General features: G+C 65.0%; 2 protein-coding genes across 2 annotated transcripts in view; both read left to right on the top strand.

Annotated features, from left to right (window-relative positions):
- Window positions 1–15,883, top strand: part of CACNA2D2 (calcium voltage-gated channel auxiliary subunit alpha2delta 2) — a 107,743-nt gene extending 91,860 nt beyond the window's left edge. The window contains 33 exon segments of the mRNA XM_079794857.1: window positions 50–181; window positions 325–382; window positions 1,071–1,121; window positions 1,262–1,361; window positions 1,444–1,602; window positions 1,818–1,925; window positions 2,020–2,098; window positions 2,694–2,743; window positions 2,918–3,007; window positions 3,186–3,257; window positions 3,413–3,487; window positions 4,591–4,665; window positions 4,743–4,814; window positions 4,896–4,967; window positions 5,069–5,130; window positions 5,927–6,003; window positions 9,371–9,431; window positions 11,162–11,259; window positions 11,438–11,528; window positions 11,619–11,681; window positions 11,826–11,929; window positions 12,179–12,277; window positions 12,378–12,466; window positions 12,636–12,686; window positions 12,886–12,957; window positions 13,036–13,059; window positions 13,061–13,189; window positions 13,323–13,375; window positions 13,473–13,528; window positions 13,654–13,780; window positions 14,156–14,265; window positions 14,373–14,455; window positions 14,548–15,883. Coding sequence (XP_079650983.1) covers window positions 50–181; window positions 325–382; window positions 1,071–1,121; window positions 1,262–1,361; window positions 1,444–1,602; window positions 1,818–1,925; window positions 2,020–2,098; window positions 2,694–2,743; window positions 2,918–3,007; window positions 3,186–3,257; window positions 3,413–3,487; window positions 4,591–4,665; window positions 4,743–4,814; window positions 4,896–4,967; window positions 5,069–5,130; window positions 5,927–6,003; window positions 9,371–9,431; window positions 11,162–11,259; window positions 11,438–11,528; window positions 11,619–11,681; window positions 11,826–11,929; window positions 12,179–12,277; window positions 12,378–12,466; window positions 12,636–12,686; window positions 12,886–12,957; window positions 13,036–13,059; window positions 13,061–13,189; window positions 13,323–13,375; window positions 13,473–13,528; window positions 13,654–13,780; window positions 14,156–14,265; window positions 14,373–14,455; window positions 14,548–14,691 — 2,786 coding nt within the window. The 3' untranslated portion in view covers window positions 14,692–15,883.
- Window positions 15,884–19,007: 3,124 nt separating this feature from the next.
- TMEM115 (transmembrane protein 115) lies at window positions 19,008–23,494 on the top strand. Its single transcript, XM_079794888.1, has 2 exons — window positions 19,008–20,363; window positions 22,768–23,494. The coding sequence occupies exons 1-2, from the start codon at window positions 19,513–19,515 to the stop codon at window positions 22,970–22,972; spliced, it is 1,056 nt and encodes a 351-aa protein (XP_079651014.1). The 5' UTR covers window positions 19,008–19,512; the 3' UTR covers window positions 22,973–23,494.
- The last annotated feature ends 48 nt before the right edge of the window (window positions 23,495–23,542 follow it).

Genomic DNA, 23,542 nt, shown 5'->3' with positions numbered 1-23,542 from the left:
GTCAGTGAGGGGCAGCCGGGCGCCCCACCCCAGCCCCCGCTCCCCACAGCCACCGTCATCCTCAACGAGCTCAACTGGACCGAGGCCCTGGAGACCGTGTTCACCGAGAACCGCCGGCGCGACCCCACGCTGCTGTGGCAGGTCTTCGGCAGCGCCACGGGGGTCACCCGCTACTACCCAGGTGGGTACCAGCCCGCCCCCCACCCCGTCCACTCGGCACCGCCCACTCCTGGCGTGTGGGGTGGGATGGTCACCCCACCACTGCTGCCTACGCGGGGCCGGGCCCTTCCCTGCCAGACCCACTCACCCCTTTCCCCCTGACAGCCACCCCATGGAGAGCCCCCAAGAAAATCGACCTGTACGACGTCCGAAGGAGACCCTGGTGAGCGAGCAACGAGGGGCTGGGCAGGGACACCCCCTCGGCTCCCCGCCTCCCGCCCGCCCCTCCCTCCCGATATCCCGGCTGCGAGCAGGGCGCAGCCAGCTCTATCCAATTTTCATTTCACACATCGTTGCCACTGGAAAATGGATCCCATCACCCAGGCAGGCCTCCCCGCCGCCTCTGCCCCGTCCACTGCCTGGCACTCCACCCCCTCGGGACTGAGGGATGGGACAGTGCAGGTTCCCCGGGGGGACGTGTCCTCTGTGGGGTCGGCCAGCCCCCCGCCCAGCTGAGCCCTCCCCTCCGCTCGGCCTCTCCCTCAAGTAGCCAGGACCTTCCCCCTCCCTGCCACCTGTTCAGTTCTGTGCACAGCCAGGACTCTGCCCTTGGGGCGCCGTCCTGGGCTGGGAACACGACAGGCCCCCGAGACCAGGGACCGTGCCTCCAGCCCCCTCTCTGGGTCCCCTGCTCCCCCTCCTCCGGGTCGCTCCCGTGCGGGGAGGGGGGGGCAGGTCACTCATGTCATGAGCAAGGACGGTTTTGTTCAACGCGGTATCCTCCGCGCCCAGAGCCCCGTGGGGCCCAGGCCGGGGCTGCCCAGGGGAACAGGTTGAGTCGGTGTGTGGGTGGGCGGAGGGAGCCGCTGGTCCCCACGCGGCTGGCCCTCACCGGAGCCTCTCGTGAGCAGGTACATCCAGGGGGCCTCCTCCCCCAAGGACATGGTCATCATCGTGGACGTGTGAGTGAGCCATGCTGGCCGGTGGGGTGGGGGCAGGGCGAGGGCTGGAATCTGCTGCCCGGGGCATTGTGTGGGGGAGGTGGCAGGAGGACGCCTGAGGCCCACCCGGCACCCTCCCTGCCCCCCCGCGACCTCCCCAGGAGCGGCAGCGTCAGCGGCCTGACCCTGAAGCTCATGAAGACGTCCGTGTGCGAGATGCTGGACACGCTCTCGGACGACGACTACGTGAACGTGGCCTCGGTGGGTGCCGGGGCGGCGGGGGGGGGCCTGCCGCGGGTCCCCCGCACCGGCCGTGCCATCAAGCCCCTCGCTGTCCCCGCAGTTCAACGAGAAGGCGCAGCCCGTGTCCTGCTTCACGCACCTGGTGCAGGCCAACGTGCGCAACAAGAAGGTGTTCAAGGAGGCCGTGCAGGGCATGGTGGCCAAGGGCACCACGGGCTACAAGGCCGGCTTCGAGTACGCCTTCGACCAGCTGCAGAACGTGAGCCGCGGCGGGGGCGGGGCGGGGCGGGCCGGTGCGGGGACACCGGGGAGATCAAGATGAATGGCTTTGTTAGCACCCCACGGGCAGCTCCAGCCGCCATCACCATCTGCTGTGGGAGCGCGGCCCGCGGGTCAGGCCTGCGGGGGAGGGAGGCCCATCCCCGCACCAGGAGGGGCTGAGCGCCCCCTGACCCCACCCCCACTCCCGCCCAGTCCAACATCAGCCGCGCCAACTGCAACAAGATGATCATGATGTTCACGGACGGGGGCGAGGACCGCGTGCAGGACGTCTTTGAGAAGTACAACTGGCCCAACCGCACGGTGAGGCCCGGGCCAGGGGGGCCGCGGGACCGGGGCAGGCGCCGGGGAGGGCTGCGCTCCGGCGGCCGGGGCAGTGACCGCGGGTCCCAAACAGGTGCGCGTGTTCACCTTCTCCGTGGGGCAGCACAACTATGACGTCACGCCCCTGCAGTGGATGGCCTGCGCCAACAAAGGTACCTCGGCCGGGCACCCCTGCCACTCAGGGGCCCGGTGACCCCCGCCCTGTCCCGCCGCCTGGCAGGCCGGTGGTCCGCCTGTCCGTCCGTAGGTCCAGCTGCTTGCTCACCCGCTGTCTGTGCATCTGCCCACACGTGTGACTGCCCACCTGTCTGGCTGACTTGTCCATCTGACCGAGGTCCTTTTGCCCCCCTGTCTGAATGCCCGCTGCCCCTCTCGTCTCGCAGCTTGTCTGCTCCTGTGTCTGCTTGCTGGTCCGTCTGTCTCTCCGAGCATTTGGGCCTGGCCCCTGGGTGGACCCCGAATGTCACTGTCGGCCTAGAATGAGGGACTTCAGGCCTCGGCTCCTCTGTCACCCCAGCCCTTACCCCCCTTTCTGACACCCCTGCACTCACAGCCCCTCCCCTGGGTCCCTCCCGTTGGCAGGGCGATGGCAGGGAGCATGGACGGGACATGGTTCAGGGGAAGTGACCCCCAAAGGAGAGGGAGCCTGAGGGACAGGTGGGGGCTGCAGGCACACCCCAGGGCACAGGCCCCCGGCTGTGGGTCCTGAGCGCCCCCCGCGCCCCTCTGCCTCGCCTTCCCTCACAGGTTACTATTTTGAGATCCCTTCCATCGGCGCCATCCGCATCAACACCCAGGTGAGCCGGTGGGGCCCCCTCCGCCCAGCCCCTTGCTCACAGGGGGACGGCGCCTGTGATGAGCTGCTGTGGGGTGAGCGCGCCCTCTGGTGGCCTGATGCTGCACGGGGAGGCGGAACAGGGAAGGGACAGTGGGAGGGACCCCGTGACCCCTGCCCGCCGCCCCCTCCCCAGGAATATCTAGACGTACTGGGCAGGCCCATGGTGCTGGCGGGCAAGGAGGCCAAGCAGGTGCAGTGGACCAACGTGTACGAGGACGCGCTGGTGAGGCTCTGGGGTGGGGCTGGCGACCTCCCCCCCCCCATGTGCCCACAGGGTCCTGTCCCTTGAGGGCCCCGTCATGGGGGAGACCAAGCAGAGGAGCAAAAAGGCCGCTGTCCCTCTGCTCTGAACACGGGGCGGGGCCTGGCTGGCCACAGACCGACATCCGCTCTCCCTGCAGGGGCTGGGGCTGGTGGTGACCGGGACCCTCCCGGTGTTCAACCTGACGCAGGATGGCCCTGGGGAGAAGAAGGTGAGGGTGTGCCTGGGGAGGGCTAGCATGAAGGAGGGATCGGTAGGCCTGCCAATCGGACCGCTTGTGAGAGCCGCTTGAAGCCTTGGGCGTGGGGCGGGCAGGGGGCTCCCCGTGGGATGGAGCCCTTGACAGACCCCCGCCTCTGCTCCCAGAACCAGCTGATCCTGGGCGTGATGGGTATCGACGTGGCGCTGAATGACATCAAGAGGCTGACTCCCAACTACACGGTGAGTGTCGGCCTGCACATTCGCCCCACTCTGCCTCCCGTGGGGACACGGCCGGGCCCTGCAGAGCAGGCTGGTGGCGATCGGAACACCCCGGGGAGACCTCTGAGTGCAGGCAGTCAGGGAAGGCTTTTGGAGGTGACCTTGGGCCTAGACCTGGGGCAAGGGCCAGACCTTGGGGCCCCGCCAGCCTCAGTACGCACGTTCCTGCTCCGTTCCGCGGCTCCACTGGGGACAGGCCACAGACAAAGCAAACGGGCGTGGCGTGTTCCCGCGAGACTGGTTTTCGGACGCGGAAACGTGAGCTGATAGTTCCCGCACGTCATGAAGCAGAATTGTGCTTTCGGTCGTTTCAAGTATTTCAACGTGTCAGAGCCGTCCGAGCTGGCAGCTAGCTATGAACAGGCGGCCGGAGGTGTGGCCCGGGGGCTTAGTCTGACGCCTCCTGGGCCATCACATGGCAGGCGTGGCCCGGGCAGAAAGGCGGGGAAGGGGAGGGAATTCTCTGGACAAAGGCCTGAACGTGAAAAACAGAACCCTAAGCCAGGGGAGGGGCAGGCGCCGTGTGGCTGGCCCAGGGCCTGTGGCAAGGGGAGTTCAGGTCTCGGTTGTGAAAGGGGAGGGGGAGGAGGGGGGTGTGACGCATCCTTAAACCTGAGCCACACGCAGGCCCCATGTCACCGGCTCCAAGTGCTGAGACCAAACTGCTGAGAGGTGAGGGTGGGTCCAGGAGGGAGCCCCAGGCCTGTGGGATCCAGGGTCCGCTCCTCCCCCGTGCTCTCCTGAGATGGGCACCAGGAGGAGGCAGGAGTGGGGTGGGGCCCATGGGGGTGGGGCCACCGCTGATTGACAGCTCCATTAGAACCAGGGGTGGGAGGAGTCCAGGCTGCCAGATGAGTGGTGGTCCACGGAGCTGTCAGCAGCCTGCTGGGCTGGGCCTGCGAAGCAGGCTTGGGGCCCCGTGGCGTGTGGGGGCCCGGCCCCGGCAGGCAGATGGCACCGCTCGGCGGCATGGAAGGCAGGATAAGGAAAAGCTCTAGAGCCCAGGGAACCCCTGCCCAGCCCTCCAGGCCCTGAGCCTCCACCCCCCCAACTTACACCCCCAGCTTGGAGCCAACGGCTACGTGTTTGCCATTGACTTGAACGGCTATGTGTTGCTGCACCCCAACCTCAAGCCCCAGGTAAGCCATGCGAGTGGCCTGGAGGTGGGTGGGCCCTGTGCGATGGGGCCTCTGACCGCCTGCCCTGCCTCTCCCAGACCACCAACTTCCGGGAGCCTGTGACCCTGGACTTCCTGGACGCAGAGCTGGAAGATGAGAACAAGGAGGAGGTGAGGCAGGAGGGGAGCAGGGGTGCGGCCCCCGGAGCGGAGGGAGGCAGGGCCCCACCCTCCCGTCTCTGGCTCTTGCAGATCCGGCGGAGCATGATCGACGGCAACAAGGGCCACAGGCAGATCAGGACGTTGGTCAAGTCCCTGGACGAGGTGAGGGTGGTGGAGAGGGACAGCGGCGGGTGGACACGGCCCCCCCACCCCCACCCCACCCGCCTGCCGGCCCAGGTCCCTGACCCCGCCTCTCCTCCCAGCGGTACATCGATGAGGTGATGCGGAACTACACCTGGGTGCCCATAAGGAGCACCAACTACAGGTGAGGGGGGCCACGGTGGGGCCGGCAGGGAAGGGCGGGGGGCCGGCCCCACACCCGTGTGCCGTGGGGCGCCTGCAGCCGGGCCCTCACTTCCCCCGCATGACGCTCAGTCCCCAGGGCCTCCTGCCCACCCTTCAGGAGCAGGCGCCCCCTTCTGGGAACACAGGACACACCAGCGGTGCATCTGCCGCTTCGCTGCGGCACCTCCCAACCCCCCTACCCCCGCCCGGATGGTGCCCTGGTGTCTACACCTTGGTGTCTCCCTCAGCACATTCACGGGCCTGCTCTCAGCCCGGCCAGGTCCCTGTGGGTCAGGCAGGCAGGGTCCCCGTCTCATTCACACCCTATAGCGGCCTGAGCTGCCCCCCACGTTAGTGCCGGCCCTGCTTTCAGCGGCTCTCGGTGGCCGGAGTCTCTGGGGGCTGCGGACCCTCCTCCCCCAGCAGCGCCCCAGCCTGGCTCACTGACAGTGTTCGGCCCCTGGTGAGCTTGCTGCTGGCAGATGGAGGAGGCCGGCGGGGCAGTTGGTATGTTGGGGGAGGCTGCTGGGCGTGAAGGGTGGGGTGGAAATCAGCTTTGGGGCTAGAAGTCCTGAGGCCTCGAGGAGAAGGTGGGGAGTGGAGGGTCCAGGCCCCGAGGCCACGACTCTCCCACCACTAACCAGGGAAAGCTGTCCCTGGGGTCAGGGGAGGGGAGGCCACCGCCTGGGTCTCCACCCGGCTCCAAGGCCGTGGGGTGGGGGTGCCGAGGTGCCCGCCTCTCCCCGGCAGTGACCTGCGCCCCTCGCTCCCCGCAGCCTGGGGCTCGTGCTCCCCCCCTACAGCACCTTCTACCTCCAAGCCAACCTCAGCGACCAGATCCTGCAGGTCAAGTGTAAGTGGCCAGCCCCTGCCTGTGCCCTGCACCCCGCCTCCGCCCGCACCCTGGCACCCTGGCACCCTGGCCGGCCTTGGGCAGCGTAGCCAGCTGCCTGCAGCCAGGCGGCCCCTCCTGCCCAGTCTGCCTGCCCCAGGCGCCCGAGGGCTGGGCACCGCCCGAAAGTCTGTTGGAATCTGCATGCTTGCCTTTTCTCAGATTCGGTTCCAGACCATTCTCTCATGGCTTCCGTTGAGGTTCTGTTTTTGGTTTCTCCTACTCCGTGTCTTCCCTCCTTGGCCTGCCCGCCCCCCGCCCTGCACCCCCCTGGGGTGCATTCCTGGAGGACATGCTCCTCCACCCCCTTCTTCTCCCTGCAGCTCTCACCCCCGGGCGCCACCCCGGGTCTCCCCCCTCACCCCTCTGCTGTTCCCCCAACTCATCCTCCCTCACCTTCCTCCTCATCTTCTTTCTCCCTCCCTCTCTCCCTCTTTCCTTCCTCCCCTCCTTCCTTCTCTTTCCCCTCCCTTACCCCCACCTTCTCTATCCCCCTCTCTTCCCTCCCTTTCTGCTCACCCCCTCCCTCTCCCACTCTCTGCCTGTGGCTCACCCCTGCATGTCCCACCCACCCTGGGCCTCCCGGAGCCTGTGGCCCCGCCTGCCCACCACCGAGGTCACGGGGAGGGAGGCTGGGGCTCCGGCCCCCTCGGGCGCTCCCCACCTGCCTGGCCCACTGGGGCTCATCTCCTTTGAGTTTTCTCGCTCTCTCTTTCTCTCTCATGTCGTTTTTTGCAAGAAGTTTCCTTTCGGTATGATGATAAGACACAATATTTTCATTCAAACAGCCATTGAATAAAATATTGTTTGTGCCCCTCCCCTTCCCCTCCCCCTTTTCGTTTGTTTTTGTGTTTGTGTTGTTTTGTTTTCCTCGCTTTCTCTCTTGGTGGACTGTCCCAGTGCCAATCAGCAAACTGAAGGGCAAGTATATTCAGAACCAGTGCACCCCCCTCCCCCCACCCCACCCGCCCTCACGGCCCTGCTTGCCCCCCTCCCTGCCCAGGACCGGCCACACCCCTGCTCTCCAGGGCCCCCTCCCAGCATCCCCTTGGCTCCTGCAGTTCTTGCCTTTCCTCGGATCCCTACCAGAGCCAGCCAGGGCGGTTCTCCAGCGTCTTCTGAGAGCTCAGGCCCCCTCCCCCCCTCCTGGCTCCCCCTGGGCAGGCCCCGCCCCCCTTCTCTGTCCCTCCAAGGCAACTCAACAGTGGGGACAGGGCTGGATGCCTCTGCACCACCCCCCACCCAGCAGCGCAGGGGGCAGGGGCCGGAGACGCAGGGGGCAGATCAGTGCTCGGAGGGACTGTGTGAGGCTCGGGGAAGGGCTTCCTCGGGATGGCTCTTCCTCTCTCACCGGCGCTGACTGCAGAGGCGGGAGACGGAGGCTCTGGAAGCCTCCAGCCCTGACCCTCAGGCCGGCGGGCAGGACGGGGCAGCAGCCAGGCCACCTGGAGAGCAAGGCAGCCCCGGCCATCATGGGCGCTGGCCAGGGTGCTGAAACCCAGAGCCGTGGCTCAGGCCACCGCCCAGCCCTGCGCTGGGTGCTCTCTGGCCCGGGGAGGTGGGCAGGCTGGAGAAGGTGTGCAGTGAGGCAGACTCCGGGACTGCGCGCCCGGCCGGGGAAGGGGGTGCGGGTCTGTCTGGACCACACGGGCCAGCAAAGGGGCTTGGAGGGGATGCGGCTGGATGTGAAGAGCAGGGTCTGCGCTCAGAGGCGCCCAGGCCAGACTCCCGGAAAGGAAGGCCGTGAACGTGCGGGCCTGGTGAGAACGAGGGGGGAGCACACGCCAGGGACGGCCCTGGTGCAGACACGGCCTCCCAGGGAACCCCTGGGCAGAGAGGAGGCCCCGTCCTCGGTCCCCGGGCCTGGAAGCCCTAGTCCTGCAAGGGGAATACAGCTGCCCCCGCGAGCCCGGGTGGGGGCGAGGGACAGGCCCCCTTCCACTGGCTTGAGTTGTCTTTTCTCCCCTCTGCACCCCTCCCAGGGACCCCAGAACTGCAGGGCCTTGGTCACAGTGAGCCATAGCACAGCTCCCTTCCTGCTCCCCACCCCCTTTCTCTTCCTCCTCCCCCTCTCCTCCCCGCCCCTGCCCTCTCGGCTTGTGTCCAAACCCTGCCTCCCAGTCCTATCAGAAAGCAACAGTCCAACCAGTGACTGCCCAGCCCCCCAGGCACCCCAAGTCCCCCTTCCCTGGAATCTTGCAGTGCATTGTGGGAGTATTGGGGAGCAGGGAAGACCCCTCCTCTGCAAAAGCCCAGCCCTGGGGTGACTGAGAGTTTGGGATCTGGGTGTGAGGCTGGCAAGGGGGACCCCCCAGAGGCTGAGGGCAGAGGAGGCCCAGCCAGGTGGCCAGTCCCAGATGCCCCACAAACCCACGCGGGGGCAGCGGCATGCGCGCACACGCTCATGTCACTCACGCGTGCGCGGGCCCAGTTGGTGGATCCCTCACCAGCACACCATGCCTGCTCTGAGCCCACACAGGTCCTAGGAAGGGGGAGACCCCCCTCTTCCCTCTTCCCCCCCCCCCCCTCATGCTCCCAGCCCAAGAGGGCAGGTGTGTAGATTCAAGCAACCCTCCCGTCCCCTCCCAGCCCCCAGGCTCTCCCCCCGCAGCGTGGGAACATTCCCGGGCACCTCAAGGTCTCCCCTCACCCAGCTCCTACCCTAGGGAGGACCGCCAGCCCCCACAATGCACTGCAGCCCACCCCAGCTGCCCACACCGTCTCTGGTTGGACTGTCTGTGCCCGTGAGAAACCCCCTCGGTTTGGCCATGTGGATGCCTGACACAGAACAAAAGCAAGACCTACCCAAACACAAACAGCTGCAGCAAAGAAAGAGGGGTACAGGTCCGCAGCCAAAGCCAGCTCCGCCCCCCGAGTCTCTGTGGGGAGCGAAGGGAATCAGCATGCGGTTTTTCCATTGCGGATGCGATGAGAGCGAGACTGGCCCCCAGACCATGCATATATATAGCAGTGCGTGTATATATATGTGTGTGTGTGTCCGTGTATATGTGCTATACAGCCGTATGGAAGCATATACAGCCGTGCCAAGGGACTCGCTGCCGACAGAGGACCGGGCCCGGGCAACATATTGGCTATAACTGCCCTCCTGCGATGCTGTGGTCTCCACAGGCTCCACCCTCCCCCCCCCCCACCCACCCTTTCTCTCTGGCTCGAACTTGAACATGGAAGTGGCGGGTTCCCTCTTTGCTAGAGTCTCCCCCTCCCTGAAGCCACCACCCCCGCCCTGTCCCTCCAGCCCTTTGAGCTCTGAGCCCCCTGGCCTCCCGCCTCCCCAGCCCCCGCCGGATAACCCCCGTTTCTGTTGCAGATTTTGAGTTCCTGCTCCCCAGCAGCTTTGAGTCTGAAGGACATGTTTTCATTGCTCCCAGGTAGCTTGCGTGTGGCCTTGCTGAGGTGTCCCCCCCCCCCCGGCCCGCCCCCTGCACTGCTGCCTGGAGCTGTGTGTGTCTGTGTCCTGTGCAGTGTCGCCCCCTCCCCCCCCCCCCATGCATAGCCCCGTATGTGCGCCACGCGCATACCCGGGTCATGTAGCTGAACCAGGCAGCAGTGCCGGCTGCCCAGCTCCCCTCCCGGCAGGCCTGGCGCGGAGGCTCCGGACCCTCTGCCCACCTTCCCGCCCCTCTCAGGCAACCAGAAGGAGTCCTCTGTGCCCCGGGCTGGCCGGGCAGCTGCTGCTCTGGTTTGCGGTGCCTCCCCCGCCCCGCCCCGCACCCCGTCCTTGTCCTGTGTCAGTCAGTGTTTGTGTGGGTCTGAGGACGAGCCAGCCAGAGCCCCGTCGAGTCTAGGTGCGGTGGCTCTGGAGGACAGGGTGGAAGAGGGGACGGGGGCTTTGAGGGCCAGTGAGGGGTCAGGCCTGGACCCCCCCTCGAGTGCGCTCAGCATGCACACACATCCTGGGGGCACCCCCGCCTGTGGCCCACATGTGAAGGCGCCAGGGGGCCCCGGGTGGTAACGCCCTCCCCTGCGACCCGGGCTCTGGAGGAGGGCAGGTGGGTGCCGCTAAGGGACCCAGGGCACCCTCGGGCACCACGTCGGGCTCTGGACACTCCTAACCTCGTGTGTGCACGTGCGCGCATGCACCCGCGCGTTTCTCGGACCCGGTAGCTGCGTGTTGGTGTTGTGAGTCGCTGGGTGTCTGTAAGAGCCTGGTAGCTGTGGGTGGCTGTGGGCAGCGGCCACTGTGGAAACGTGTGAAAGGCCCGTGTGACCCGCACGGAGCTCTTTGAGGACAGGGACTGTGTCTGTTTTTGTCACCTGTGTCTGTGGCTCGGGAGAGCTCGATAAATACGTGCTGGGTGAGTGAACAATGTAACCCACAAACGGAAACGCACACGGGGGTGCAGGGGCACGCAGCTCAGGCCTCGCTGATTGGCTGTCACTCTGGGAACGTCAGGCGTGGGCTCTACACCCGAGTGGAAGCTGTGCACGGCCGGGGGGCTGAGACCCGGGCCCGGTGCCCTCACCGCGCTGTGGCCCCAGCAGGGCCCGTGCGGCCAGCAGGGAGGGAGGTCTCTGAGGCAGGGCTGGGAGCAGGACCTGGGCGGGAGAAACGGCTCCTCACCGGACTTCTGGGGAGCGGAGCCTAAACAGGCCGCACGCCCCGCAGCCCCCGCCCCGGGCCCTGAGAGGGCCTGTCCACGCTGCTGCAGTTAGGAAACAAGCTCAGGGAGCCGGGGAGGAGCTGCCCGAGGCGCAGCCAGGAAGCGCAGGGTGAGGTCTCAGAGTCGGCAGCGGTGCTGGGACCACCCACCTGGTGCTCACGGGCCAGGACAGCACGCAGGTGGGCGAGCCGCCAGAGGGCCTCCCCATGCTCCATCCGGGTCCAGATACGCAGGAGAGGTGGGAGGCTCTGCGGGGCCATGTCCCGGAGCGAGAACCTTCCAGAATGGAGGAAGTAGACCCTCATTCTGTCGGCTCCGCCCCTCCCCAGACCCGGGAGCCCGCCAGGCCCGGAGCGGCTGCAGCCTGTAAGAATACACCTGCCCGCCCGGAGGCCTGGCTGACCAGCCAATGACCAGGAAGACCTGTTGGGAAGCTTCGACCCTCTGCCCTGCCCAGCCCCCCAAGCCCACTCCTATTGCCCCCCCTCTACCCCCAGAGAGTATTGCAAGGACCTGAATGCCTCCGACAACAACACCGAGTTCCTGAAAAACTTCATCGAGCTCATGGAGAAAGTGACTCCAGACTCCAAGCAGTGTGAGTGCCGATGGGGCAGCCCGGGAGCCGGAACGGCAGGTGTGGAACATGCAGGCCCAAGCCAAGGGCACGGCGGGCCCCGGGCACGGGGGAGGCTCCCCTTCGAGCCTTGAGGGGAGGGGCGTCCATGGGCGGGGAGCCATGAAAAGCTGCCCCCACCCCTGCCCTCCCGTTTCAGGCAACAACTTCCTTCTGCACAACCTGATCTTGGACACCGGCATCACCCAGCAGCTGGTGGAGCGCGTGTGGCGGGACCAGGATCTCAACACGTAGGCACCGCCCGCGGGGGCTGTGAGGGCGGGAGGCCGGGAGGGGCCGCGGGAAGGCAGCCTGTGCCCTCACCTCCCCGCTGCCCCCAGGTACAGTCTCCTGGCCGTGTTTGCTGCCACTGACGGCGGCATCACCCGAGTGTTCCCCAACAAGTAAGTGGCCTCGCCCACCAGCCGACACCCTGCCCTTGCCTGGGACCCCGCCTCTGTCCTGCTACCCAGAGGCCTCGGCACCTGTGAGACCGCTGCCCCCCATAAGCCACCCTCCCACCAACCTCTGCCTTCTTGGGTGACCAGGGCGGCTGAAGATTGGACAGAGAACCCGGAGCCCTTCAATGCGAGTTTCTACCGCCGCAGCCTGGATAACCGCGGCTACGTCTTCAGGCCCCCACACCAGGAGGGTGCGTGTCCCGCCCCCCCCCGCCCCCAGTCACAGCAGCAGGGAGCTGAGCCCCCCTGTGTCCTCCTGCAGGGCGGGGCACAGGGAGGCCCCTCCCAAACACGAGCAGGCAGAGATGGGCGATGGGCGGGTGAGAAGACAGGGCGGGGCTATGCTGAACACTGCCCTGGGTGCCGGGTGCTTAGGTTGGGTGCTGGGTGCTGGGTGCTTAGTGCTTACCGTATCCCGCACTCCTGACTGCCTCGCCCAGCCCTGCTAAGGCCTCTGGAGCTGGAGAACGACACGGTGGGCATCCTGGTCAGCACCGCCGTGGAGTTCAGTCTGGGCGGACGCACCCTGAGACCAGCAGGTCAGTGCCCGCGGCGGGAGCAGGGAGGGGCCCACGGCAGGCGGGGTGCTGCCTAGGCAGGCAGGCAGGCAGGCACTGATGGCCCTTGCTCTCCCCCCAGTGGTGGGTGTTAAGCTGGATCTAGAGGCCTGGGCTGAGAAGTTCAAGGTGCTCGCCAGCAACCGTACCCACCAGGACCAGCCTCAGAAGGTACTTGGGCAGGGGTGGGGGCCGGAAGCCCAGCAGCTCCCATTCTGGAGCCCTGGGAACTCCTACCAGTCCCCCCACTCAGTGTCTCTGGAGCCTGGGGACCCCAGGGGTGGAGGGTGCTGGGACGGGGAGACAGGTGGACACCTTACAGTCCTTGCTCTCTGCCCAGCAGTGTGGCCCCAGCACCCACTGTGAGATGGACTGCGAGGTTAACAATGAGGTGGGTGTGCCCTGGACTTCTTATTCCCACCCCCAACTCCTAGGCCCTCCCCGCCCTGACCTCACAGCTGTACCGGAATGGCGGGGGGGGGGGGGGGGGGGGGGGCGGGGTGCCCCTCCACGCAACCAGCAGACAGCCAGGGTCTGGGGAGGAAGGTCTGGGCCCAAGCCCCTCTCCGTCTTCCCCCACCCACTTCTAGGACCTGCTCTGTGTCCTCATTGATGACGGGGGATTCCTGGTGCTGTCAAACCAGAACCACCAGTGGGACCAGGTGAGGGTCAGGAAGAGGACAGAAGGTGGGGGGGCGGGGGGTGCCGCCAGCCCTGTGACTGGTTCCCTCCCTGCCCAGGTGGGCAGGTTCTTCAGCGAGGTGGGACGCCAACCTGATGCTGGCGCTCTACAACAACTCCTTCTACGCCCGCAAGGAGTCCTTCGACTACCAGGCCGCCTGTGCCCCACAGCCGCCAGGCAACCTGGGCGCTGCTCCCCGGGGCGTCTTTGTGGTGAGCCCCAGCAAGGCCTGGCCTGGAGCTGGAGGGGGGGGGCTGGGAGGCCTGCCGGAAGGTGACCCCTCCCTCTGAGAGCGAGCGGGGGTGACACGGTCCGGGCAGCAGTGCAGCGTGCCTCTCCCTGCAGCCCACCATCGCAGACTTCCTGAACCTGGCCTGGTGGACCTCGGCGGCGGCCTGGTGAGTCCTCCAGGGCCCGGGGTCAGGGAGGGCTCCAGGGAAGGGGGCGGGGCCCCGGCTCCGCTGACCACGCCCCCTCGGTGACCCGGCCCTGCAGGTCCTTGTTCCAGCAGCTTCTCTACGGCCTCATCTACCACAGCTGGTTCCAAGCAGGTAGGAGTCCCCCGCCTCCAAGCCCCTCTCCGCGAGGGAGGGCGGGGTCGGGACCGAGAGCAGCCGGGGCCCCAAAGGGCGCGGGGGTGGAGGGCTGTGCTGTGGCTGAGGCTCCCGCCGCGCAGATCCCGCCGAGGCCGAGGGCAGCCCCGAGGCGCGCGAGAGCAGCTGCGTGGTGAAGCAGACGCAGTACTACTTCGGGCCGGTGAACGCCTCCTACAACGCCATCATCGACTGCGGCAACTGCTCCAGGTGCTGGGGCGGCCGGGAGGGGCGGGGCCGGGTTGGGGGCGTGGTCTGACGGGGCCTGTTGGGGGCGGGGCAGGATTGGGGCATGATCTGTGGGCGGGGTCTGACCGGGGCCGGATTGGGGGCGTGACCTGTGGGCGGGGTCGGACGGAGGCGGGGCCTTGTGGGCGGGGCCTTTGGGGCGTGGCGTGATTGGGGGCGTGGTCTGTGGGCGTGGTCTGGCGGGGGCCTCTTGGGGCGGGGCCTGATTTGGGGCGTGACCTGTGGGCGGGGTCGGACGGAGGCGGGGCCTGTTTTGGGGCGTGGCTTGGTTGTGGGCGTAGTCTGTGGGCGGGGCGGGGCCAGCCTCTACGCCCCGCCTTCCTGTGCTGCCTCCAGGCTGTTCCACGCGCAGAGACTGAGCAACACCAACCTGCTCTTCGTGGTGGCGGAGAAGCCGCTGTGCAGCCAGTGTGAGGCCGGCCGGCTGCTGCAGAAGGAGACGCACTGTATCCTGCCCCCGCCGCGCCCCCACCCCTCCCCGTCCCCGCTCCCCTCGCGCCCGCACCCCCCCACGCCGCCTTGGCCGCCTCCTTGACTCCCCACCCATGCCCAGCGGACGGCCCGGAGCAGTGCGAGCTGGTGCAGAGACCGCGGTACCGGAGGGGCCCGCACATCTGCTTCGACTACAACGCGACAGTGAGTAGGGGATGGTGGACTGGACGCTCGCTCTCCGCCCGGGACTGCGCGGCCCCGGCTGCCGGGCTGACCGGCTCCTCGTCCCTCTGCAGGAAGATACCTCAGACTGCGGCCGCGGAGCCTCCTTCCCGCCGTCGCTGGGCGTCCTGGTCTCCCTGCAGCTGCTGCTCCTCCTGGGCCTGCCTCCCGGGCCGCAGGCTCATCAAGTCCACGCCCACACCTCGCGCCGCCTCTGAGCAGCCCCCCCGCCCGCTCCCCCCAGGCCTCCCGCATTCCCCGCTCCCCCCTCCACCTTAGATCCCCACCCCATCTCACTGAAGGACTCAACGCCCCAGGCCCCTAAGGCTTAGCCTTGGCGGGGGGGGGGGGGGGGGGGGGGGGGGGGGCAGGGGTGCCCACAGGAGGGCGCTGCAGGTCTTTGGCGCCCCGGCACATCTGCTGCGAACTGTCCATGTCTCCGGACCCCCATTCCCGCTGGACTTACCCACCCCCAGGGTTGGGACAGGGAAGCCACAGTACTGGTGCCAAACCAGGCCCCACTGCCCACCCTGCCCCACGGAACTGCTCCCACCTGGCCCTGCTACCCGCCTGGGACCAACTGGGTTCCCTGGGGACAGCGGAGCCCTGTGCATCCGGCTTCAGGCCTGGCAGGAAGGTCCTGGGCCAGCCCCCCCCCCCCCCCCCCCCTGCTCCTCTAGGCCTACATCCCCTCCCCCTCCACCCACCCCGGCAGGTGTCGAGCAGTGACTCAGACACACCCACACACACCTGGAGCCCTGAGGGCAGGAACTGAACTCCCCGTAGACACATCCGGAGGACACACACACAGACACGCACGCGGGGTGGGGTGGGTGGGGCTCACGAAGCCTTACACGGGGCAGGGTTGGCGGGAGGGCCGGCATGCGCACACTCCTTCTCCTGCTCACCGCCCGCCTCTAACCTGACCTGCAGCCCAGCTGACCCTCCATCTAAAGCTGAATGTCAAACAGTGCCAAAGGCTGGGGCGGGGGGCAAAGACCCCCCTGTCCCACCCGAGCCGCCAGTGTCCCCTAAACGCCCTCCCCCCCCAGGTGCTCATGTAACCATTTATCACTAGTGTCCGGCCCCTGTGGGACCACACGCCCCTGCCTGCACCCCTGGCAGAGGGACCCTCACCACACAGCGCCCTTTGCCTTAGCAGGGTGACGTAATCGCTCCTGGCTGGGCCACCACCCCCCACCCCCGCCCCAATCCGGCCCTTACACACTCAGGCCTGTGCCCACGTCCTCTCTCCTTCCCGTTCACACACACTCCCTACCCCCAGGAGGCCAAACTGCTCCTCCCTGCTGAACACACACTTGCACACGCATACACACGTATACACACACTCTGTGCACACCGAAAGGCTGGGCCTGAGCACACTTCACACCATTCATTCTGGTCATTTCCTCCGAAGGCAGCCCAGCCTGGGGGCTGGTGGGGGACTGAGGGCAGGGGGTGCGGCCACGGGGCTCCGATGGACTGGGAGGAGGGGGGAGGGGGATGCATTAATTAATGGCTCCGTTAATTAATGTCATGTTGCTTGTCGCTTTCTCAGTGTGTGTGTATGGTCCGTGCCCGCTGCTGGTGCCGGGGGGGTGTCCGTGCCGCACACCCAGCCTAGATGCCAGCCGTGTCTTGCGGGGCGTGTGTGTAACTGTAGTGTAGTCAGGTGCTCAATGGAGAATATAAAAGTAAAACAGAATCAAACATATACAGAAAAATAAATATATATTTTAAGTTTAAAAAACAGAAAAACAGACACAAAACAATTCCCATCAGGTAGTTGTCCAACCCCCAGCTGGGTCCGATCCTTCTCATTGTCCGCCTGACCTGGCTGCCCCCTCACCTCGGGCTTGGGGAATCTGGGGGGGACCTGGGGGGCCATTTCCTCTTCTCTGCCCTTTTTTTTGGTTGTTCTATTTTGTACAGACAAGTCGGAAAAACAACAGCGACAAAAAAGTCAAGAAACTTTGTAAAATATTGTGTGTGTGATTCCTTGTAAAATATTTTCAAATGGTTTATTACAGAAGATCAGTTATTAAATAATGTTCATATTTTCACTTCACATGGTTCCCATCCGCTGTGTCTGCCCCGGGGCGAGAATTCGTAGCGTGAAGAACCAAGTCGCCTTGACCTCAGAGCCCCACTGAGCACTCGGCTGGGAGGGACGGCCATGGCTATCCAGTCCCAGGGCGGGTAGGACACCAGGCGTCCTAGATGCCACATACTTGAATCCTTTGCCTTGCATAATCCCAAAAGCATCTGAGAAAAGCTGTTTGGAAAAAAAACCTCAAGGAGATGCGATGTGGTTTAGGAAGCACCAGCCATCCGTTCAGACCGGCCCAGGGGGCAGGTCCTCACCGAAGTGAAGTGAGGACCCGGCCCGAGTCCAGGAGCTGGTGCTTCAGGGCCCAGTGCTGCTGCTCTGAGGAGGTCCAGTCCACCAATGACCGCTGCTCTCCCAGCCCAGGGGAAGCCCAAGGACTGGGGTCGCCATGGCCACGGCTGCTCACACTGGAACCCAACCCTCTAGTTCATTTTTATCCCAACTCTTAATACACCCCAGTCCGCGTGACCTTTGAGTTCTTTTCAAGGGAAAAGACTTATAACCGCCAGAGCAGAGGTTTCCTGGTGCTACTGATACTGACAATACACCGCACTCACCGGTGGCTTCGGGCTGACTCCTCACCACAGCCTTAGAGTTGGGTACTAGTTTATCCCCATACTGCCGATGAGCAAACTGAGACAGGAGAGATTCCTTCTTCCCAGATGAGGAGGACAGGAAATCAGCAAAACTTTCAGAGAGGAACTGGTCTGTGTCTGGGGGTCCTTAGATGCTGAATAAATGGAGGGCATTCCAAGCCTTAGGGAGGACACCTTTCCTCACTCCTCTGCAGGAGCTGGCCACCGAGCAACACCTACCCAGCAACCTCTGGGGCAGCCCCCCTCCCGTGCCATGCAACAGCCCCGGAGGTCCTGGGGTAGGGCTGCCGGATAAAATATAGAACATTTTTTATATTTGGCTCAGTGGATAGAACGTCGGCCTGCAGACTGAAGAGAGACGGGTTCAATTCTAGTCAAGGGCACATGCCCAGGTTGCAGGCTTGATCCCCACTAGGGGGCGTGCACGAGGCAGCTGATGGATCAATGGTTCTCTTTCATCATCAATGTTTCTATCTCTCATTCTCCCTTCCTCTCTGAAATCAATAAAAATATATATATTAAAAATATATAGAGAACAATCAAATTTGAATTTCAGGTAAATATTTTTAGTACATCAATATTGCATGGGACATAACTGTACTATAAAAATGGAGACATGCTGCCCTGGCTGGTTTGGCTCAGTGGATGGAGCGTTGGCCTTCGGACTGAAGGGTCCCAGGTTCAATTCCAGTTGGGGGCGCATGCCCGGGTTGTGGGCCTGATCCCCAATGGGGGGCATGCAGGAGGCAATCGATCGATGGTTCTCTCTCATCATTGATGTTTCTCTCTCTCCCTCTCCTTTCTCTCTGAAATCAATTAAAGGTATTTTTAATGGAGACATGCTTTATACTAAAAAAAAAACACCTATTCATTGTTTATTTGAGATTCAAATTTGATTGAGCACCTTGTATTTTGATTTGTCAAATCTGGTAACCTTACCCTGGGGTGACATCCGGTGAGAACCCAGACCCCAGACAAAGACAAAGGGTGTCAACACTCTTTGTAATCCGGAAGGCTGTGCACATGTTGGCAGTAGCACTGAGATCAGTGGCTGACAGGAAGGGGTTCTGCACTTTATAAATGTACTTTGTCAGGTAATTATTTAATCATATGCACATTTTTTAAAAGTAACTCAAGATACAAAAAAAAAAATCAGCTTGCACAGAACACAACCTGCCAGCGCCACCATTGCACTGAAGTGGGGACCCAGGGCCAGCCTCGTCCAAGTCGGTGGGGAGACGCCTCTTCCTCTGGGCCAGCAAGCAGAAGTGTGTGGGGGCAGGAAACCTGAGTCAGAGTCGCGGCTCCACCTGACTTGTAACAAGGGCGGCCCGGGCAGCACAAGCAGGGCAAGAGTTCCAGCCTGAGTCAGGCCTCACGCACCCCAAACCTGAGTCAGGCTTATTCCAGACCGTGGGAGCCCCAGTTCCGCACACTACTAATATGTACACCAGGGCCACCCAACATTCTCACCCACACACCTACCCACGAAGACACACCCATTCAGATGTACATGCCAAGGAGCCACTCTTCCCGGGGGGCTCAGCAAGTGTGTGGCATGCAGCTGTGGTGCCGCCGGTACCCGCCGCCTTCCCAGGTTTAGCGATGCTTCTTCACCCACTCCCATCTCCCGAGGGCTGGTGGCAAACGGTCCTGAAAACTACAATTCCCAAGCAACACCTCTTCTCACCACCGACTTGCCCGGCCAGCGCGCACAGCCTCCTGGGACTTGTAGTTCTACCCAGAACCCTGACTTCCGCTCGTCCCCAGCTTCGGCCGAGGACTCGGTGTCCCAGCATGGCGCGGACCCGGAAGACCTATGCAGAGAGGGCGTCCCGCCGCCTCCCGGGCCGCGCAGGCGCAGCACCCCTGTTTGTCGGCGCCTGAGAAGGGAGGAGGTACGGTCGAAGGCTAGAGCCAGGCCGAGCCGGAGCTGAACCTGACTTGACTCGGGCCCAGAACTAGGCTCCAGTCCCGCGCGGACCGGACCGTAGGACCTCGGAGTGGATGGAGCAGGCCCAGCCCTGAGACCAACGGCAGCCCCCTGGGCCTGGCTCGGGGCCCACAGGGCGGGCGGGCAGGCGGGCCGAAGCCGCCCAGGGCTTCCCCTCAGGTCCCGGGCGAGGGGCCTAGGCCCCGCCCCGCAACCAGGCCCGGCCCGGCCCTTTGGCTCCGGAGTCCACCCGACCAGAAGTGGAGTCTTCACCGGGGCGGGGCCCTAGGCCAGTGACTAGGCCGGGCCCGGGCCTCCCGTCGGGGCCGGAGTGGGACGAGGCCCCGGGGAGGCCCCTCGCCCACTAGACCCGCCCCTCAGGCCGACGCCCGCCGAGAAGATGCAGCGCGCCCTGCCCGGCGCCCGCCAGCACCTGGGGGCCATCCTGGCCAGCGCCAGCGTGGTGGTGAAGGCCCTGTGCGCGGCGGTGCTGCTGCTCTACCTGCTGTCCTTCGCCGTGGACACGGGCTGCCTGGCGGTCACCCCAGGCTACCTCTTTCCGCCCAACTTCTGGATCTGGACCCTGGCCACCCATGGGCTGATGGAGCAGCACGTGTGGGACGTGGCCATCAGCCTGGCCACGGTGGTGGCGGCCGGACGTTTGCTGGAGCCCCTCTGGGGGGCCTTGGAGCTGCTCATCTTCTTCTCGGTGGTGAACGTGTCCGTGGGGCTGCTGGGGGCCTTCGCCTACCTCCTCACCTACATGGCTTCCTTCAACCTGGTGTACCTGTTCACCGTCCGCATCCACGGGGCCCTGGGCTTCCTGGGCGGCGTGCTGGTGGCGCTGAAGCAAACCATGGGGGACTGTGTGGTCCTGCGAGTGCCCCAGGTGCGCCTCAGCGTGGTGCCCATGCTGCTGCTGGCGCTGCTGCTGCTCCTGCGGCTGGCCACGCTGCTCCAGAGCCCCGCGCTGGCCTCCTACGGCTTCGGGCTGCTCTCCAGCTGGGTGTACCTCCGCTTCTACCAGCGCCACAGCCGCGGCCGAGGGGACATGGCGGACCACTTTGCTTTCGCCACCTTCTTCCCTGAGATCCTGCAGCCCGTGGTGGGGCTGTTGGCGAACTTGGTGCACAGCCTCCTGGTGAAGGTGAAGATTTGCCAGAAGACGGTGAAGCGCTATGACGTGGGGGCTCCATCCTCCATCACCATCAGCCTCCCGGGCACAGACCCTCAGGATGCGGAGCGGAGAAGGTACTGTGGGACCTCCTGAAACCTTGTTGAGCTGGGGGAGCGTTTATCAAGTCACATCCCATCTGTCGGGGTGTCAAGGGTCAGGTGTCGGGGCGGATTCAGAAAGAGGCCGCATCCGGCTCGTGGCCTTGAACTCAGCACGTAGGTGTCTGGGCTCCCGTAGGCGCTCTCCAACCTCAGGGGATATTGCTCTGCTCCCCGCCCAGGCTGCCTGCTGCGTCTCAGGAAACAGCCAGTCTCCTGGGTGCTGGGTGGGAGCCAGTGGAGGGCCAGGGACACATCCCTCTGGCCTCGTCTCAGAGCCTGGGAACCCCAGACACGGGTTCTGAGAAGCCAGAGTCTGTGAGAGGGAGGGACACGGAGACCTGGGAGCTGCAGAGGCGCTGGCCACCCCAGTTTCCGGTGCTGCCCCAGGGCCTGTTCCTGGGCCTTAACTGAGATACTTGCTTCCCTGCCACCTGTTGCGAGGGGAGCTTGAGGTGTGACTAGACTTCCCCGCCTCCTGCAGGGAGGCCTGTTACCCAACCCGGGGCCTGGCCACGTGACGGGCCTGCAGCCCGCCTTCTCTTAATCTGTAAACCGAGCCTTCGGCACCATCAGCACCATCAGGCCCAGCGAGTTCCTCAGGCACCTGGCCGGGCAGGACGGGTCTTTTAAATCCGGCTGTCTCTCCCGGTCTGTGGCCTCAGCAGAGCGGCCACAGCTCCGTCGCCAACGTTATTCCTGGTGTTTTTGAGGCGGTTGCTGGAGCAGTGACATCTGAGCAGGCTCCGTTCCTGCATTTGCCAAGGGCTCTGCTGCTGCTCACCTGCGGAGGGGCTTCTCGGCCGCCCTGAACTCAGCCGAGGAGCCAGGCCTGTGCTGACTCCCCGCTGGGGCTGCGGGGCTGAGTATGGGATACGTCCCTTTCTGGAAAGTTCCCAGCCGGGCATGCCACACATCACCGTGGTCCCAGGTGGCTGTGCTGCCGGCAGAATTGTGGGCCCTGCTCGGCAGTCGTGTCTCTGGCTGAGGGGCCCTGAAGACCGAGGTCTGTCTTCCCCTTCCCCAGAGGAGGGGCTGCAGCCAGCACGGCTGGGCCTGGTGGGAACTGGGCTGTCCTCAGAGCCCTTCAGGTGGGCCAGGCCCCAGGGCGGCCCCTGTGCCAGTGAGCGGTCTTGCTGGGGTTGCTGGGGTTGGCTGGACATGGAAAACACCTCTGCTCGGGCCCAAGAAAATGGACGGTGGGGCAGGGTGGGGGCAGGGGCAGCAGGAGGCAGGTTCTTGGCAAGCCTGTGCCTGTGAGCTTGCTTGGGGTGGGGTTACTCCATCCACTCTGACAGCGGGCTGCATGCACTCCCAGATGCCAAGGGCCGCAGGGTTTCCGGTCTGACCCTCGTGAGGAAGTGACTGGCAAGTCACCACCTCGGTCCCTTGGCGGCCTCGCACAGACCTGACAAGCCAGCCTCCAGAGTGGGGCTTGGGCGTGCAGAGGAGGGCTGCCCTGTCTGCCAGCTTGCCGTGTGCCAGTCGAGGGCAGAGTGGAGGGGTGCGGGCGTTTTTGTGGCGTGTCCTCGCTGCCTGGTGGAGATTGGGGTTCTCTGCTGGAACTCGGGAGGCTGTACCGACTGTCCCCACGCTGGGGGCACAGAGAGGCTGCGCATCAGGCCCACAGAAGTGTCACCTGGAGCATTCCGCCTCCTGTGGGCAGGCTGCCAGGTGCCCGTATAGACCTTCTAGTGCCTCCTCCTGAGCGGGGTCTCTGAGAACCTGCCAGTAGAACCAGTGGGCTCCGGCCGTGCCCTCCCTACAGGGCTGTTCCTCCTTCCTCCCGTCCTGCCAAGGCCTCGGTGCGTCCCTACCTCAAGCACAGGTCCTGGCGCTCTGGGCATTCTTCTGGGAAGAGGATTAGAATCCCTTAGGAGGGTGGGCTGGCCCAGGTTGGCCCACTTTCCAGAGCAGATGTTTGAGTCCCAGCCTTCCCCATAGACCCTTGCCAAGAGGCTCAAACACCCCTAAAAAGGAATGGGGGGAGAAGTTCTTACCCTCTCCAGTGATGCTGGTGCCCAGGCAGAAACTGGCAGGGACTTGCCCTTCTCCCCGTCTACCTGGGGCACCAGCTCTGCCACCCTTAGACGCCGCCCCAGAACCACCCCTGGGCGGGCCTGGTGGGCAGGCCGGCAGCCCCCCGTTGGCCTTCTCAGGCTGGAGGGGCCTCCGCTGGGGGAGGAGGGCGCTCAGCCTTTAGAGCCTCGTTCTGATGGTCGGGTGGGCCCGCTCCAGGCCCCGGGGAGCGTGGGCTGCGTGGGGAGGGGGACACCTGAGATGCTGCTGAGAGAGGAGTCGAGTGGCGGGGGGGCAGCTTCCTGGGAGGCACGAGCCAAGTCCAAACCCAGAGTGACCGTCCCCTCTCCTCTGACCCCAGGCAGCTGGCCCTGAAGGCCCTCAACGAACGACTGAAGCGCGTGGAGGACCAGTCCGTCTGGCCGAGCATGGACGACGACGAAGAGGAGGCGGGGGCCAAGGTGGACAGCCCTCTGCCCTCAGACAAGGTCCCCGCCCTCCCCGGGAAGGGGGCTGCCCCAGAATCCAGCCTGATCACCTTTGAGGCAGCTCCCCCGAAGCTGTAACTCCAGACCTCCTTGAGTGTAGCGCCTCTTCTCCCACCCCGACACCTCCTCCGCGCTGAGGAGGGAAGAGGGTCTGCTGGGGGTCTCCGCGGCCTCCTGCTGTCTCGCCAACACTACCCAGGACTCTTGCTCCCTGGTTACAACTCCAGACAACCACTCTGTCAGGACCAGCCCGCCGAGGCTGTGAGGTAAGACCGCACCTCGGCAGGTCGCCCCAAGCCAGTGGCAGTAGGGACCCTGGTGCCGCGGCTTCCGGGCCAACCCTCACACCAGATCCTGGTGGCCGAGAGCCCTGAGCCAAGGCAAGGATTTGCCAAAACGTCCTGGGGGTCCAGCCAGTGTAGGAGCCGCACAGGCTGCTCATCCTTGCCCCCCGAGGACTGTATTCACCCGAGGTTCCCGGTCCCTCCGCTGTGGCCGCGCTGCCCTAGCCCAGAGCGGCCCGGCTCCCGGGCGTTTTGTACAGACCACTGAGCGGGCGGCGGGCCCAGCCGCAGCGTCAATAAAGAGTTCTTTGAGGTATGGCTCCTGGGCTGTCAGACCACCTCGTGCAGCCCCTCATCGTGCTCA

The sequence above is a fragment of the Cnephaeus nilssonii genome (genome assembly GCF_951640355.1).
Source record: "Cnephaeus nilssonii genome assembly, chromosome: 17".
NCBI lineage: Eukaryota > Metazoa > Chordata > Mammalia > Chiroptera > Vespertilionidae > Cnephaeus > Cnephaeus nilssonii.
The sequence above is the reverse complement of the archived record's forward strand: the minus strand, read 5'-3'. Positions and strand labels throughout refer to the sequence as shown.